The 19,109-nt window shown below is 36.4% G+C and overlaps 1 protein-coding gene across 6 annotated transcripts in view; it reads left to right on the forward strand.

Annotated features, from left to right (window-relative positions):
* LOC123516629 overlaps nucleotides 1-19,109 on the forward strand; it is a 57,090-nt gene that overhangs the window by 22,652 nt on the left and 15,329 nt on the right. For 4 of the 6 annotated variants that reach the window (XM_045276201.1, XM_045276200.1, XM_045276199.1 and 1 more), the window contains 7 exons: nucleotides 463-598; nucleotides 6,395-11,279; nucleotides 13,543-14,296; nucleotides 14,429-14,522; nucleotides 15,894-16,043; nucleotides 16,630-18,039; nucleotides 18,735-18,880. In XM_045276201.1, the coding sequence (XP_045132136.1) occupies nucleotides 463-598; nucleotides 6,395-11,279; nucleotides 13,543-14,296; nucleotides 14,429-14,522; nucleotides 15,894-16,043; nucleotides 16,630-18,039; nucleotides 18,735-18,880 (7,575 nt within the window). Of the gene's footprint in view, nucleotides 1-462; nucleotides 599-5,909; nucleotides 5,993-6,394; nucleotides 11,280-13,542; nucleotides 14,297-14,428; nucleotides 14,523-15,893; nucleotides 16,044-16,629; nucleotides 18,040-18,734; nucleotides 18,881-19,109 lie in introns of those variants that run through there. The other 2 variants (XM_045276204.1, XM_045276203.1) reach the window with 2 other exon arrangements.

The following is a 19,109-nucleotide window of genomic DNA, read 5'->3' on the forward strand; positions in this document are numbered from 1 at the left end:
GTGGTTGATGAATAGAACGGACTCAGTGGTTATGTGTTAGTGCTGAGTCAATAAAGAGCTATAAAAGAAGATTAGATAAATTTGTGGATGGGGGATAATAGATGGAATTGGTAGCTTTGCTCATACAGGGACTGCCATGTATAGGCCTGACAGTCTCTCTTTTCTTATGTTTTTATTTATGAACATAAAGTGAAGCTACTCAGACATGTTGGTTGCAATAGTGTTCCAGGATTTTTGGGGAGATCATTAATTGAAAATATCTTCCCATTTCACCATTCAAATACTTCAGTATGTACTTTCCGTATTGCAAAGTTAGTTCCGTTTTGTAACAATTTTGATGGTAATTTTGGCATAAACTGGTGTCAGGAATACTCAGAGAAGTACTACATATATTTCTCATTCAAAGTTAAACTGCATTCATGTTGATATATTGTTAATTTTACCATTGTTTATTGTTTCCAGTGTGTCGGCTCTAGTCTCTTCAAACACCTCACAGCCACCAACCAACACTGACCTGAGTTTAGCCCCTGAGCCTCCTCCATCCAAAAATAAAATGTCCCATCACTCACCTATTATCCACAGTAGGAATACCAACAAGGTAAGGAAGTCGTGTGTTTAGTCATGTGTCAGTGAGTATTTGTTGCTGAAATAGCAGATCTATTTAGACTAGAGAATGTGTTTGAAAAGTGATTAGAATATAATATGAGTGTGCATGTCTTGATTGTTCCTTTGACAAGAGTTCCCATGCATTTAGAAACACAGCATAGATGAAATGGTGCATGTGTGCTGGTATTTGGAGGATATATCTTAAGGAGTGACATGGGGAAGAACATGCATAGATTCCTCGGTGTATAGTAGAGACATGGCTTGCTTCATTTATCCGTTCAGAACATCTCACAAGCATTCAATTCTATCATAATACCTATCCATGCTAATAATGACATTTTTTTTCCAATCCATATATACTTCATAGTGACATAAGTTGGTGCTGTTTGCTCATCTTTTTCTACTCACCTTTTATTTGCTGTCAAGGTCATGTAACAACATCAGCAGTGATTGTAGTAGAATTAATCATATTGATTTAGTTTTACAATCAGTGGTCTCTTTTTGTTCTGAAATAGATGACTTACTATCATTTGCGAGTCATTTGGCTTGACTGTTGAGAAAAGTATCTCCCAGCAGGATCTGAGATGAATGGTTTGTGGATGTATATATGGTGAAAAAATTTTACTCTCTGCTCTTTATACTGCATTATGCAGCCTTGTATCATGAAGTGAAAAATGTGATGAGACCGGACAATACACAGTGTTCACTAGTGTTGGCTGGACTTGTTTACAACCGCCTGCCACAGCAGCGCTGCCATCTATTGGCTGTTTCTGGAAGTGTGTGAGGCGAACATTGTTCAAATTAATTTGTTGGCTGACTAAACTCAAATTATTAAATTATGATCTGGACACTGTCCAGATAAACCAAAATCCAGATAATTGAGGCCTGGATAAATGAGAGTGGAGTATGTGTGTGTGTGTATACAGGGGATCCTTGTGATTCGACCATTCGCAGTTTGAATTATCGCCAATTCGAACTCGGTTAATTAATACCCAATCCTCAAAGTTTGAGCGACTGATTCGCCAATTCGACATTCATATCTCGCGCACCACCCACCCGGTCAAATCCACCGCCAGCCTGCCAGGCGGATTCCAGTGGGTATCACACTGGCCTATGATATGTGGAATGTGGGCCATGGTTCTTGGTACGAAACCAGGAACATTATCACATAGAAGCTGTCGGCGTTCTTGCTATGCTAGGCAAACAGCCCAGCAACCAAGACCAAGCATCAAAACAAACCAGAACAAAACCATGCCGCTTATACCTCAACCTATACTTCATTCTGAATTGCATTTGCACTTCCTCTTATGGAAGAAAAGTAAGTAAAAGAAACTAAAGAAGAACCGAGATGTGCCCAAACTATCGACATGATATGAATTTTTTATCTTTCTGTATTGATGAAATATTATTTAATATTCCAATTTAGGCATGTTCTTTTTAGTTTAAATAAAAGGTTTTTATTACATGTATTATGTGTATTTTTTTCATTAGGATTGCATACAGAGAACTGGAATGGATATGAAGCCATCCCAACTTTGCTCCACTAATCCCGGGCAAGTTCCAGCTATCTGGAGCGGATGTTCCTCGTTCCTTATATTGTAGGCCAGTGTGATAGCCCCTTAAGGGGCCTTTCAAAGATAAGCTTGAGCTTGTAAGAAAGTATGAGGCAGGTATAGCTCACAGTGTCGTTGCAGCGCAAATGGGTGTCCCTATATCAACAGTATCAACAATTTGGAAAAACAGGGACAAGTACCGTGGGATCGCTGCATCATGCAAGTGTTTTTATTTAAAAAAATTAACTGTACAGTAACCTAATGTGTTTAATAAAAAAAGGTAGAAATAAATGAAGCTTTTAGTAGTACTGATTTAGTCTAAGTTATTGTTTTTGAGGGGTTATAATGATGTTTTGGGAGGTCAAGGCTTGAGGTTGGTCGCTGTCCCCCCTAATTTTTATGTATCTTATGGGAAAAATTGCTTCACGATTCAAATAAACGCTGATTTGACCGATGAAAGCCACCCTAACCTTGTTGAAGTGCGAGGATACCCTGTATATATATATATATATATATATATATATATATATATATATATATATATATATATATATATATATATATATATATACATACACTTAACCCTCGGCTATCGCGCCCAATTGGGGCCGAAATAGCCGCGCCATAGCCGAAAACCCGATAGCCGAATTGATCTTGGCGTGAAGGCGGTTTTGGCCAATGAGCACTCTGATATCCCATGATGTCATGGCTGGGCGGCAGGCATCTGAGGTGGCGATAATGAAATTTTAGCAGCTTTTCATGGGTGGATGATAGCAATAAAACGCGATAGCTGAGGTCACGATAGCCGAGGGTTGACTGTATATTTATGTATGTTTATCTTGATTTTTGTCTTCATATACCAATCTTTGGAGGTCTACTATTTTGTTTGTTTCTTTCTTTAATTGGGAGTAATTTAGTATGAAATGGGCTAGGTTTTCTTCTAGATGACATAATGAGCAAATTGTGTCTCATCACTGTGGTGGAAAGTAAGCAATGTCAACAACAGCTGCTTCTTCAAACCTCTTCCTGCGCTCTCTCTCTCTCTCTCTCTCTCTCTCTCTCTCTCTCTCTCTCTCTCTCTCTCTCTCTCTCTCTCTCTCTCTCTCTCTCTCTCTCTCTCTCTCTCTCTCTCGCTCTCTCTCTCTCTCTCTCTCTCCTTCCTTAGATTGGATGTGAGGGTAGCCTTATGGTGAGCTTGCAGCAGGACAATAGTCCATAGCAAGACTGCATATGTAAGGCGTGTTAGGTCAAGTCCACTTCTTAAATAATAATGAACTCTTTTATTTCAGCATTGATCATTGAATAAGGTAGTTTAAATGTTAAAAAGAATATTTTTCTGGTTATTAAAAGAAAATAAATTATCAAAAAAAGGAAAGGGGGAAGTTAAAGGGTCCTGTAGACAAATATCTGTCAGTAACAGACAGTTCATAATAGTGGACACCCCCTTCACCCTCAAAGTGGTACCACTATCTATCTATCTATCTATATATATATATATATATATATATATATATATATATATATATATATATATATATATATATATATATATATATATATATATATATTGTAAGAAAAATTTGAGTGTGTGTGTGTGTGTGTGTATGTATGTGTGTATGTCAATTTGCATGGCATCAGTTATTTAGATGCTTTTTGTTGTACCGTCCACATGCTTATAACAGGAAATTAATAAAACTAAGTCTGCTACTTTTTTGCTTTTTATTAACTCCTCCTGCATGATTACTACACCTTAGCAGTAAGAAGTGATGTCATCATGTATATACATACAGTGGGTTTGATCAGTGCTACATGGAATAATTAATTTCAACTTAACTCAATTGCTACTGTTATGGCATCTCTAATTTCACTTAAATGTTTGTATTTTGTGTTATAATACTAAACCTTTAATGGTCCTGCATTTTTAATTGACAATTAAAAAAAACATTAGGTTCTCTTAAAGTTGCAAATATGAACAATTGTCATCCTGCTTGGACTGCAAAGAGAGCTGTGCAGGTAGGAGAATGAATAAGGTAAGAAAAATATGTGATTCTTGGTTCTTACTTCAATGTTTTTAATTCATTAAAACAATGAGTATGTTTTTCCCATGAAAATCTTCTTGTGCATAATATTGTTTGCCAAAGAAAAAAAGGGGCACATCTTGACTAGTAACACTAAGAATAAGAAATGTTTACTGTTTATATCTTTAGTGTTTGGTGGCCTTTCTTTTGTGGCTCTTGCCTTCCCTTAGGCACTGTAGCTAGTATCATATGAAGGATTTCTAAAGGTGTTTAAGCCCATAAATCCTTGACCATATTAGTCTTAAGATTAAAAAAGGAGCACATGTTCTTCCCAAATGCTGGATTATGTTTATAAGAATTCCATGTTGTGCTTGTATATTAGGAATTTTATTATTTCAGTCATAAACCCAAGTTCAAGATAACTTAAGTTGCGTTGCCACAGATTAAAATGCGTTGAAACTTCTTTAGGATCAACTGACTCAGAAAAGAGATCATTATGCTGTAAATGAATAATGCTCTTGCTGGCCAGATTCATTGTCAACACAAGTTTCCTCAAATTCATATATGTTTCTACTTTTTTCACAGACTTAGTCACACACATGTTCTGAACATAAGTTTTTTGGATTATATTGGAAACTGTCATAGTCATGTTGGTAGCACTCAAGTGGATGAGACTACAAGCTACAAACATGAATGTCTTGGACAAGTGTGTACAATTTTAGCACCATGTCTAGTGTTTCCAATATTTTCATGACTGTACAAAGCATTGTTCAAAATGCTGTGTCAGATGTGATATGCTGATAGCATGTGTGGGCGCGTTTCTATGGTGTGACATGCAGTGTTTTTTTAGTTACAGTTCTTTGACAAGTTTGGCTGTGCTGTAATACTAGCACCCCTAAAAGCAATTTTTCTAAAATATGAAACTTTTGAAAAATATACTTGATTTTAGGACTTATTGTGTATTTCAATGATTCTTGTCCAGCCATTTTCTGTTTACATGATTTTCTTTTACAGTGTTCACTGGTAGTTTACCACTATATTTCTAACATTTCATTCCAGATTTTACTTAGATTTCCAACCTTATTTTTATCTGACATGCAGCTTCTTGAGTTTATTTTCTGTGTATATTGACTTTTACTTACATTAGGATATTACCATTTTGTTAACTTAGGATATCATCTACACTTGTACCATTATCTGTTTCATCCAACTTGCATTTACTTAAAAATGCCCTTTTTTTTTATTGAATGTACTGCTCCAGGTTTTCATCCACTAAATACACACACACTACTGATTTTGAAAGGCATATTGTTTTCATGGCCAGTGATTATCATTTCATAGTAGCTGACTGGGCATATACAGCATATGCAAATACAGTGAGAGCATCTATCATTAGTCACTAAGACTGGATGGATGGGTGTTTGGGGACAGGTTAATCCTATTTACATTGATTTGTGTGGAAAAAAATGGTTTCAATTTTTATACATTTTGGATTTTGTATGGCATTAAGTTTGAGAACCAATGATCCATTGTAGTGTGTTGATTCCTTCACTTTTTAGGTCAGTGGTATATATATATATATATATATATATATATATATATATATATATATATATATATATATATATATATATATATATATATATATATATATTTTTTTTTTTTTTTTTTTTTTATTTTTTTTTTTTTTTTTTCTTTCTTTCTTTCTTCCTAAATTAATGTACCCTATCTATTTTCATTGCAAAATTTGTCCCCCCAGTCTTATTCCTGCTTTTCAGTTCTTCACTTGTTGATTATCTTTCACCGTACTGAAAGGTGTGTGGTGGTTTTCAGTTTTTGTGTTTGCTCATTTCAACTGGTAATACAAGCTATGTAGAAAGATAATGCCCATATTTTGTTTGTAACTTGTACATGTTTATAATACAATGAGTAGTGCTAGATGGTGTATAATGTAACTAAATCAAGTCATACATTGAATAGCTTTTTGACATGAATACGTACTAATTTGTATTTCATTAATAAAAATGCGTTTTTATTGATAGAGGTTCAAGTGATGATAGCAGGCTCTCTTCCTAAATACCTTTCTCATTATAGCAAATCTTGCATTTGCTGACATTCTTTAGCATTGCAGATACACATGTTTTGGTGATCTTAGTTAGAATGTCATAAGAATAGTATTTTGTAAACATAAAAGTTCAGTAATTAAATTTCCTACAGCAAAATGAAGATGATCTAAAGGTGTCATCAAGGTGTGCAGTGGAAAATGGTGGAGAGAAGACCTCACACCATCACATGCACAAGAGTATGGGTGCTACTAGCATGACTTCATCTGTCCCTTCTTCTACTGGTGCTACTGTCATCACTCCAACACAGTGCTCCATCACAGACATCTCCACATACACAAGTAAGAAGCAACTCCTCGCAGGGAGACATGTAAACACAGGGGCTCAGGATACTTCCTGGGACTGCAGTTTTAGCCAGGAGAAAAGCTTATGGACGGTTACAAGTGGATCAGTGACAGAAACAGGAGCAGCACAGCAATTAGAGAATGAGGGTGACTTTAATGACAATTTTAGTAATGAATCATTGTACTTTGGTGAAACGATGATAAGAAAATCCACATTAACATCCAAGGCTGTATACAATGATTATTCAGAAAGAGTAAGGACAAGTCAACCCAGCATATCAACACCATCTAGTCCAAGTCTTAGTGAATATCAAAGGCATTATGGGAAAAAATCAAGTTATTCCAGCACATCAACAATAGCAAGTGATTTATCAAAATGTATGAGCACACCTGGAAGATATTCATCATCTCAGAGTCCTTACTCTGAATGGAAAGAAAGATCTGGATTTTTTGGCATCTTTCGATGGTTTAGGAATAAGAAAAAGCGATCAGCTTCCATTGATGGGATGAGCAACACAAGCAGTGGGAGTATGAACAGTCTCTCAAGCACCATCAGTAGCAGTGCTTATTCCCCCATCATTAGGAGTAGGAGTGCTGATATTCAAAACAAAACTGACTCAAAACAAGGCCAGTTTGGTATGACTAGGAGGTATAAACTGTTCTCAAAAAGTTCTTCTGGAAGGGGAAACTCTCGTTCCAGTGATGAAGAAAATGGCCGGAGGTTGTCAGTCATTAGTGCTTGCTCAGACACATCATCAAGACCTGGATCTAGAGGAGCAACTTTGACAAGGAAGAAGAGACCAGCCCCACAACCACCCAATTCACCAAAACTAGGTGATTCAGAATCATTGAAGTCTCAAAAAAGTTGTGCTAGTTTACCTAATAGAGACCTGAGACCTGTCAGAACTCCAGAACCTATTTCCCCTGCTTCCCTTGACCAAGACTTCAATGGAAGGAAACTTCATAAATCCAAAAGTGAGGGTGTGATCTATTCTAGAGTTAAAAGAAGAGCTCCATTACCACCAGCCCAGGCTCCCACAGGTAACAACAGTAAAACAGAACCTGGAAGATCGTTATCAAAAGAAAGTGGTAAATCTCCAGCATCCTCTGGCTCCTCTAAAGATTCTGATCGCCCAATAAGTACTGTTTCTAATGTCAGTTCCCTTTCCCAGTCTCTCTCTTCTGCCTCAACAACACTTAAGTCACAGAAATCTCAGAGTAGCAGTATTACTTCTAGTGGGCCCTCCAGCAGTCAATGTTCCTCAGAGTCAGTGCTGGTAGAGAGTGGAGTTTCAAAGCAAGATCTTATAGAATCTCCACCTAGTCCTGCAATTGCTGACTCTGGTAAGGTGAGTCTTTCCCCTCGTCCCTGGTACAAAAGGAAGAATAAGAATAAGGACACTAAAAATGTTGTAGATAAGGAAAAGACTAGTGACTGTATATATGATACCTGGATGCCAGAAATACAGTTTGCACGCCAGAAGCTAAGTTTAGGTGGTAGCCTGAAAAAAGGGGGCAAGACTGATGGAAAATGTAATCAGGCTCCACACACCCCAAAAGAAGAGAAAAAAGAGAAAAGGAAATCCCAAGTTTCTTTGTTGGCAAGTATCAGTGAATTGGATAGAGCAGCATCAGAACAGATGCAGAGAGAGCAGGAGAACAAGCAAGCACAGAAGCAAACTTATGACAATCAGTTTTACAGAACCAGTGAACCTCACTTTCTAACTCAAACAGATTTTCTCCCTCAACCAAAGGACAAATCTGTAGGTGGAGTTTCAGATATAGGTACATTAAGTCCATCTGGTAGTGGTACAATAAAGTCATCGGCAAGTGTGAATACTGAAATGGAAGAGCAAATAGTACATACCAGAATTGGGTTGTATGATAACCTTAGTCTTGGTGACCATGATTTCACCCTGCCTCAAAGCTATTCTAAGCAGACAACATTGAAGATGGAGGAGAGAGAAGACCTGCAACATTTATCCCAAGCCAAAGTCCATCCAATTTATAATGTAAGGTCTCCAGAAGAAGAGACCAATTCTAAGGAAATCAATTTCACTCTCATTGACAATAGAAGATCTATCATCACACATCAGAATGTACCAGTTTCTCCAGAGTCATCCACGTCTATGACAAGGGATTCTCCATTGCACCGAGCAACCATAGATGCAGAATTATTCTATCGTCTAGCTAAAGATTCCCAAAGTCCAGCTGAGTCTAAAGTTAAAAATTCTCCAGTACTCGGTGGATTTAGAGAAATGAAGAAAGTAGCATCAACCAATGGACATATAACTGAAGAACAAGCAGAAGATGAAAATGTTCACACAGAGGAAAGCCCAAAGAGTCCTAGGAGACAAAATAAAAATTTTGGTTTTCGAATGAACAATTTTTTTTCACCTGATGTTTCAACAATTATTGAAGCTTCAGAATCCATGACTTCCAGTGCTACAACTCCTGCTGATGACATATATGAAGACCTGCCCATCTTGTCAGTTGCCGAGAGAGGAAGGAGAGAGAGTTTCCAAGATGAGATTAACAGTGAACAAAATTGTGATTTTCAGTTGAATTCTTCTGATGCGCGTGAGATCATGAGAGAGTTAGCAGATGTCAGGCAGGAAATAGAAAAGATTAACGAGGAAGAAGAAAAAGAATTCCAAGAGAGACAGCGAACAAAAGCGGACAAGATTCGTGAGGAAGTGTTACATTTAAGAGAAGCCAACAATTTTATCGCTTGGCATAGTGCTGTTGAACAGAATAACTGTGGAAATATAGAAGTAACCCCATCTCCAGTAAATGTAAATGGTGAGGCTAGTCGCAAATTCAAGTGGGTGTGTGATATGTGCACCTTGAACAATACTCCATGGCGTTTGCAGTGTGAAGCTTGCTTGGCACGCAGACCTGCCAACCCGAAGAGGGTGGATGATGATGGTAAATCCTTGACATCAGATTTTGTTAGTCCTCAAGCAAGTGTTTCAAATGAAAGTCCTGTTACTGTAATCTTTGAAGATGGTAATAATGGTATTAGAGAATGTCCAAGGGAAGTTTTAGAAGGTGCAGGAGCAATTTTTCCAAGTAATGCAGAGCCATTGGCTAATGAACAAAGTTGCCCAGTTGATAAAAAGAAGGATATTAATTGGGAGAAAGAATTGCAAAAATATTTCAGAACATTTGATGAACATGTAAAAGGCAACAATTCTGGAAAACCAACAACAAAGTCATCAAAAGATAGAATCCCAGCTAACAAAGAAGTTTGCAGTAAAAATACACAGAAATCAGGAAAAGAATCAGATAGCATAGCATCTAATAATCAAGTGAAATCTGATAGTGAAAATAAAGGTGCAAAACCCAAAATGAAATTTTTTGGTACTGCCACAGGACCACCATCCACTTTCATTGCAGGAAATGAAACCTCTCGGGAAACCAATGAAAATACTGAACAGGTTTTGTCATTAACTATCAAAGAGTCACATACAAATGAAAGTTTGCAGAAAGAACCTGATATGGAAGCTATAAGAAAAGCAAGACTTGCTAAGTTTCAAGAAAGAAATGTGCATGTTGTAGGAGCATATGTACCACCAGATAAAGAAAAAAAAACTAGGATTAGAAATCATACTACTAGAGTCACTAAGAATTCAATTTTAGAAGGTCAAGAACTTAATAGAGTAACATCAGAAGTGAATGACAGCTCCATACAAAGAAATGACAGCTCAGAACTTAGTGGTCCAGAGAATAAAATGCAGGAAAGTTCTTTCAGCAAGTCTTACTGTAAACCTCAAGTAATGAAGCCAAGTGGAGCTGTGCGGGCTGCAGTTAGTATTTTTAACCAATTTGAGCAATTGCAGCATGCTAATAAAGAAAAGCCAGCTATCTGTCGCAGAAAATTGAATAGTAGTTTATTTGAAAGGACAAGAGCTTTTGAGCATGTGTATCCAGAAGCCACCAGTCCAGAGTCTGAGAGATGCAGTGGTGGTAATAGCAAATCTAAAAGTGCAAGTAATTGTCCAAGGGAGAAGGAGGTATTTTCAGCCATAGCAAAATTTGATGAAATGGCTGCTATAGCAGAACTAGAAAGTATAGATAAATTTAGACAAAAAAGTAAAGTAACAAGAAGACCAAAATTACTGAAGATATCAGTTCCACAAAGTTTCCAGACCAATGATAGATCAAACTCTTCTTCTAACACAGTTAATGGTTCTCCCAAAATGAGAAGGTACACATCCTCTTCACAATCATCCTCTACTGACATTAATGATCTTCCTGGAAATGCTCACCATGCTTCCAAATCCTCTGCAAAAATTAAGGAGACTTCAGAGGGAGTCATCATGGATGGAGTCTTGTACACTGAACATAGAAAGCACTCTATGTCAATAAGTTCTAGTACTTTTGAGCTCATCCAAGCAGAAGATTTTGTTAACATAGAGGCCCAACATAGTGAGTCTTCAACATACTCAGACTCAAGGGGCATAACTGATGTTGCTACTTCTTCAACACAAAGTTCTTCTAAGGTCATAGAGGTGTCTGGTATTATAACTGAACACATGAATGATGATAGATGCAGGATTGTTAATGATGATTCAACCTCTGTGGCACCTGAGACAAGAACTGAGCCTCAAGTCTGGCCACTGCTGGAACCAAAAGATGTTGACAGACTGAGTCACCAGCTAACAGAGGCTGATGGAATTGCTACATTTAAAGGTAAGGATACTCAGCATTGTAATACCAGTACAGTTGTGGGGATTTATAAGATCACTATAAATGTATTCATAATTGATTGACAGTAATGGTTTCTCCTCTAACTTCTGTCTTAAATAAAGAAGAGACTCATTTATTACACATGTGCATACTGCAAAGGATAGAAACTGTCATACTGATCTGCATCATCATTGTTATTCCCATCTTTTAGTTGATAATAATAATTTGTATGCAGTTAAGTTTCTGTTTATACAAAGTTAAATAATGATAGTAGTAGTAATGTCCACCTGTATTATTTATGATATTAATTTCTAAGAATTTTCTTAAGGAGAACACAATTCATTGTACATTCATGTCATTTCCCTTCCTCCAATGTTAAATACAAAGCAGTTGCTTTCACTATTCCCTTACATAGTCTACTCTGTTCATATCAAGTGATCATTGTTTAATGTTATTATTTTTTTTCTCTATTATTTATCCTTCATTCATTCCAAACCTCTTTCCTACATGTGTTCCTTCATCTACAGCAACATGTGGCCACCTTAGAGCTTAGATTCTTGGGAACTTTATCTTTGGACAGCTTCTCATTCAATATTACTTTAACATTTGTGCTGTCTACCCTTATCTCTCTCTCTCTCTCTCTCTCTCTCTCTCTCTCTCTCTCTCTCTCTCTCTCTCTCTCTCTCTCTCTCTCTCTCTCTCTCTCTCTCTCTCTCTCTCTCTCTCTCTCTCTCTCTCTCTCTCCATTTTACTTAGTCATAAGATCCTCCTCCTTCACACTCTTCTCATTTAAATCCCGCTAGCAGCAATTCAACTGAACTGTGAACAAAAGAGGACCTTGTGATGAAGGATGGTCAAAGAACAAAATGTTACAAGCATAGACATAAAAAATCACGCTTAAACATACCCAAGAAAGTAACTTCCTATGTATACCATATTATTAATGATACTTGAAATTAATTAGGTCCAGAAGTGTTACATACACCAAGCTAGACTAAAGTATATATATTGAGACAGGACAGCACATCCTTGACTAAAATTCATGTACTGCTACTAGATAAATACAAAAGGATGGGATTATTTGCCTCTTGTTCCTATCTAGGTATAAACTTACAGCTCTTCAATTTACATACATCCTGTAAATATTCTCTGTTAGGTAAACATAGATTACAGTTTGTAGAAAGAAGCTGAAATGGTTATTTCCCTCCAGTACCAGAGACCCAACTTGCATACTTCTTATTGATAGTCAAACATGATTACCATTCTATCTCTGGGCTGCTATTTCATTACTACTGTCCATTACTTGTACAACTGAAATAATGGGCATTTATGCTGTATTACTCATCTGTTTATCATACCAAACCTTGCTTATTTCTCAGGATGTAATGTAAACACTGTATTTTTGGTCTCAGAAGTACCACACAGTACACATACACATTGCTCACATAGGTGGATACAAGTCCTTGTCCTATGTTTTTGCAGGAAAAGCAAGATCACAGCTCTTCATCTTACATTCTATACCTATTCACTGTTTGCTGAAATGGGACTACAACATGATAAAGGAAGGCAAATCTATTTTATCTTCACCTAATGATAATGATCACAATAATGGCAGTGATGATGGTAGTAATAATAGTAATGATAGGAAAGTCTATGACATACCATGATGAATATATATATATATATATATATATATATATATATATATATATATATATATATATATATATATATATATATATATATATATATATATATATATCAGAAATAGGTTCCTAAAGGAATTTCTACTGAAAACAAATCCAACAGTACAGTTTGTTGCAAATATCAGGATAGCAACTCATTGCTATATATCCTCATAAATATCTTCCCATGAGGGATAAATTGAATTTGCTATTGTAGTAAGTGTTGTTCTTGTTGAGCATTATTATTATTATTATTGTTATTATTATTATTATTATTATTATTATTATTATTATTATTATTTTCAGAATACAGAAATATGTTTTTCTTTTATTTTAGTATGTGTTTGATAATGGTTTTTAGTTTTACTCACTATTTGATTATTTATTTAAGCTGAACTTTGCTCTGAGAAATAGTGCTTTGCAGTGTTGTTGTGTAGTCCCATCCATGATATATACATATTGTACGCTGATCTGTAACAAAAGCTGTGATAGAATTACCATGGATATATGATATGCCTCCCTTATGTCTGTGTCATGAATTTGTATTACCTTCGTAAAAAAAAAAAAAAATTTATTCACAGCAAACCTCAGAGTTGAAGAACCAGCTTTAGGTCAGACCAACACACTTCACATCGGTAAGCTCCTCAAAAAGTTGGAGGCTGCCATCTCCAGAGGAAATCACGCTGAAGCGGCAAAACTGGCTCATGAACTTGCAGACTTTAGAGTATCTTGTTCTGTTACAAGAAATAATAAAAATGAAAACAGAAGTACATCTGCTGGAAGTTCCACAACCCAAGTCAACTTGTCATCCAACTGTGATGAAGCTAGACAGCTGGCTCCCATTCATTCAGATGCTGAAAGTTCAGGGATGCAAGCTTCTAGCAATATTTCAGAGTGCTACTATGATGCTACAGAAGTAATGGAGGTTGATGAACTGAGTACTGATGATCATGACAATCTCCTGGACATGGCTTCTGTGAATAATTTAGAAAAGTTAGTGCAACAGAAAGAAAATCCCTATTCACTCTCAAAATTGGAAGATTCCTCTGAGGCCACCACAAACTCATCTGTTCTTCCACAACCAAAGCAAATATTAGAAATAGATTCATCACATGAGTCTTTCAATGGTACTGAAGCACAGGAAGTAGATACAGAGACTGAAACAGTACCAAATATGCAGGAAACACCCAAGATCACTTATTCTCCATCTGCAGCAAGAAGAGAAATTAAAGTTGATCCTGCACGACGCGAAGTGAAATCAGACACTATTACAAAGTTGCCTGATGGACTTCATGTACATATGAAAGAAAACAAGGAGTCAAATCAACCATTCTAGTAAGTCTGTGTTTTGACTGACAGATAAAGTCATTCCATACATATTCTTTTGTATATAGAAGAGTAAAAGATTCTTTTCATTAAGATATTGAGATATTTAAAGTTAGTCAATGGAATAATTTCTAATGACAGTGTGAAGATGTATGTGGAGGACAAGAACAGCCACCAGGGTCCTCTGTCATTTGCCGTGACGCCAACAATGACTGTGGGTCAGCTTAGAGAAAAGGTATGTGGTTACACATGCATTTTCTTATGGGAAGAAATCACTCAGTAAGAAATATTGTCTGTCATCATCATCATCATCGTTATCATCATCATCATCATCATTATCCTCGTCATCATGTCATTATTGAAAACATGCCATGAAATGCCATTCTAAACATTCTACATAGGATGCAAACATAGTACATACAAGCTATTCTTGATTTTTATCTCTGCTTCTCTCTCTCTCTCTCTCTCTCTCTCTCTCTCTCTCTCTCTCTCTCTCTCTCTCTCTCTCTCTCTCTCTCTCTCTCTCTTCTTTTTTTGTCCTTTCTGAACTTTTCAAAGTATTTTGAATGTTTTTCATTGTATTTTACCTATTTTAATTAAATTAATTTGATTCTTTTATTTGTTTGAGCATCCATTATTAATAATGTGTATGTGTGTCATGTATATATATATATATATATATATATATATATATATATATATATATATATATATATATATATATATATATATATATATATTTTTTTTTTTTTTTTTTTTTTGTAAGCACCTGTTGTATAGCACCTGTTAGGTATACTTGAAGAGTATGGGAAGCGCTGTTCAGCTTCCGCCCATAAGCAGCGCAGGCAATTTTATTTATGTTGGTACCAATATTAGGGCCCATATCACCACCTAAGCACATCTTTGGTATGAGGCAATTACACCTCCACCAAAACCTGGGTACCATGGTGACATGTAGGTAACTTTAAACCACTCAACAAATGGCGAAGTTTGAAGACGGCACATGGTGGGATTCAAACCTATGCATGGATGTCTGCCCAATCCCACGCTCACCACCTTATCCACTACACCACTGCCTCCCTATATATACATATACAGTAATACTCCGCTTAACGAACAGGATAAGGGATGTCAAAGCTGTTCGTAGAGCGAAAATTCTTTAAGCGGACGTAATTTTCCCATAGGAAATAATGGAAATAGGGGGAGATGCATTCTGGGCTGGTCCCCAACACACCATATGGGTTAAAAAAAATTATATATACATTTGGCAGCATATTGGGCCACCGGTGTACCACTACTTTTATGATGTCATATGAGTCATTGGAAGTTAGAGAAGCTGCGTACAAAGTCTCTCACATTCTCGCATTTATGTTCACAAAACATTTCTATTAGCTTTTTACAAACCTTGCCCCCCAAGAAAGGATTGTTTTGTAATGCATAAAGTGCCATGAAGATAACCTCGACTCCATGGCACTGAGTGATAGTGAATTATCAATGAAATACCGCGGTATTTCATTAGTAATTTACTATCACTCAGTGCCACGGAGTCAAGGTTATCCTCGTGGCATGAGCGTATATGAATACTAAGATATGATATCCATTATAGCAGGCAATAGAGGAGTGGAAACAAATATCATGGGGAAAGACAACACGCAGGCTAAAAGGGTCACAAGAAGAAGAAGAAGCAGCCGAGTGGCATGAGTCTCCCGCCTGCCTGTGGCTCATCTCATCTCTGCTTTATCTTTTGGTATTCCATGTAAGATTTCACTTCATGCATTATAAAACAATCCTTTCTTGGGGGCAAAGTTTGTAAATAGCTAATAGAAATGTTGTTTTGTGAACATAAATGCATATGTAAGACAGTAACACAACCTCCAGAGGTGGTGTTCCCAGCAAACTCAGAGCAACCTGATAGCAACCTTGTCACCGTCCCTCCAAGCGTTCATGGATGCCATTTCGCTGCAAGAGGTTGCTCTGACATTGTTAAAGAATCTTGGATCCAGCTCCAGGAGCACTAGAGACAGAGGCGGGGAGCCAGCCAATCACAGCGAAGCTACCACGTTCGGTCCCTCACCCGGCAAATTCAAACCCAGAAAATTCGCTAAAACGGATGTGGTTGTACGTTATGCGGATTTTTTGGTCTAATTTTATATAGCACGTTAAACCGGAAATTCGTTAAACGAACGTTCGTTAAGCGGATTATTACTGTATATATATATATATGATATGGTATATATCCTTATGAAATATGTCATTATATATAATGAACTAACATATTTTCTTCTAAATATTACAGATAAATAACAGTGTCAATGTACTAATGTGTACCTTTTGATCAATAGGTTTGTCAAGACTTTGGCTTTCCACCTGAAGTTCAACGATGGATTTTAGGAAAGCGGCTTGCCGATGATGATCAAATCACTCTTGAACATCACAGAGTGACCTCTGAGGGCTGCCCCATCTTCCTTTATCTTGTGGCACCTGAATTGGAATCTCAGGCAAATGCTTCCACAAAGAAGAAAGTTCAAGGGAAAAGTAATTATGGAGAAAATTCTCAAGAACTTGGAGCATCAGGAGGTGTGGCTATTGACAAACCAAGGTATTTGAAGGTTTATGATGATGAAGGCAATGTGGAGTACAGGTATTATAATCCTGACTCAAGGAAATATGAAGTTAGTACTGACATTGATGGTAGTGATGGAGATGAGGATGATGAAGTGGAAGAGGAGGAGGAGGAGGAAGAGGGAGATGATGAATATGATGATGAAGATGATGATGATACTCTTGAGGAAGATGAGATAGAAGAAAATAAAGCTGATATGGAGAAATTATATGAAAATATCAACCAAAATGAAGATGGAAGATATAAACAAAGAACCTTAGGATACGATGCACAAGATGTTAAATATTCACTTCAACCACCTGTTACTACACATCGCAAGACCAATGATGTAAATGATTTATTAAATCAGAAGATTTTGTTGAATGGATACTCTGGTGCTACAAATTATAATCAGGTTGTGACTTCCAAAAGTAACAATTTCAATTTATATGCAAATGAGTCAGTTCCCACCCATAACTCAGCAGTATCTAAAGAAATAGAACACAAAAGTAGAATTAATTTTAACCAATCCGGCCGAAGATTAGATGTGGAAAACTCCAATGGTAATGAACTAGCAGTAGCAAATGAGAAGAAACAAGATAACTTACAGCACAAATGTCAATCTCAGCAACCTCAGCCTCATGTTATGCAAGGACATTCAGGTGCAGGTTCAAGTTTGCAGCCTCAGTTGACAGTGAATGATAATGAAAACAGTGCACCATTGGGAAAATCATTACAAAAGAAGGATTATGATACAAAACAAAATGACAAAGTTAATCAACAAAGGCAGATTTTCCAAAAAGAAAAATCACAAAATTCTCAGTTGTCAGAAATAGGATATAAGTTAGCTATGAAATCTCAACCACAACAAAACTCAAAGAATCATGAAATGCAGTTACCAAGTGAAACAAATAAGCAGCAGTTATCAGAACCTAAAAAACAGGAGTCATCTCATCAGCAAACACCAAATAAAAGCTCTTCAGATGCCCAGCCAAATGAATCTCAGAAAGAGCTTCCATCCACATCCAGAGGTCATGGTTGGGTGTGTCCTTCATGTACTCTGGTGAACAAATGGTCCAGGCCTGGCTGTGAGGCCTGTGCCACTGAGCGGCCCGGTACATCACACCAAGTTGCTGGAGCTGTGGACAAGGTCTGTATGTGCACTGTTTGGTCATTCTTCAATAAAACTTGTGGCTCGATGGTACACAGTATATACATCCATACATAAACATTTGGACTACATATTTTAGAGCTAATTTGCAGTTTGTTAATTAATTTTATTTGGTTGTCCTTCAGATTATGAAGTTAAGAATAGGATAATTTTGTTATTTGTCATGATTTATGAATGCAAAATTGATATTTGTAAAAACATTCTGAAAATCTGAAAAGCATTACCAATTATTATAAACACACTAAATGGAAAGTATTGGAGTCTAAGGTAATTCACATTTTACAAATATTATGTTTATATACCTATGTTAATTTGCGATTCATAAGTGCTACTACAAATTGGCAAGATGTTTTCTTAAAATTAACTTTATGTCTTATTTAACTCCATTTGATATATTAGTCAAAATTATGTAAACCAAGGTCATTTTAAACCTTTATAGATAAAAGATTATAATATGCATGATTTTTAAATAAGAATTCAAGAAATATTTATGAAATAATAGGAAGTGAATAGGGACCTTTATAGGGTTGAGCCTTTATTTCTAACTTCTAAATGTTCTTTGTTATAGTTACTAAGTACATATTTGTTTTCATTACCACTATGGCTGATCTCATTACTATGCAATAACACATTTTTATTTTAATCTAGACCATTGTGTCTTGCCATTCCTTCAGGGTTCTGGCCTGGGTGCCGTTGTGTCTGTGCTGGACCGCCAGGGTTATGTGCCCAACCCCGACCCTTTTGAATGCAGAGTGTGCTTTATGGATGTGGACTCAGGGAAGGGTGTGGTGCTGAGGGATTGCCTTCATACTTTTTGCAGGTCAGTAAAATGTCTGGGTTGAAAAGACTCTCTATTGTTTATGTATGATATCCCTGTGATGAGAATTAAATTAAAAAATTTACTTATAAGAGATGTGGAATTCTAATGATATGTATTGATATTATTAGGCTTTTATATTCCACATAGATTTTGCTGAGGTTTCCAGAATTAGCAAAGATAAAAGTCATTATTGCATAGATAAAGATCATATTTGTTTGAACTGAAGTAT

This window comes from Portunus trituberculatus, chromosome 41 (assembly GCF_017591435.1).
Source record: "Portunus trituberculatus isolate SZX2019 chromosome 41, ASM1759143v1, whole genome shotgun sequence".
NCBI classification, from domain to species: Eukaryota; Metazoa; Arthropoda; class Malacostraca; order Decapoda; family Portunidae; genus Portunus; species Portunus trituberculatus.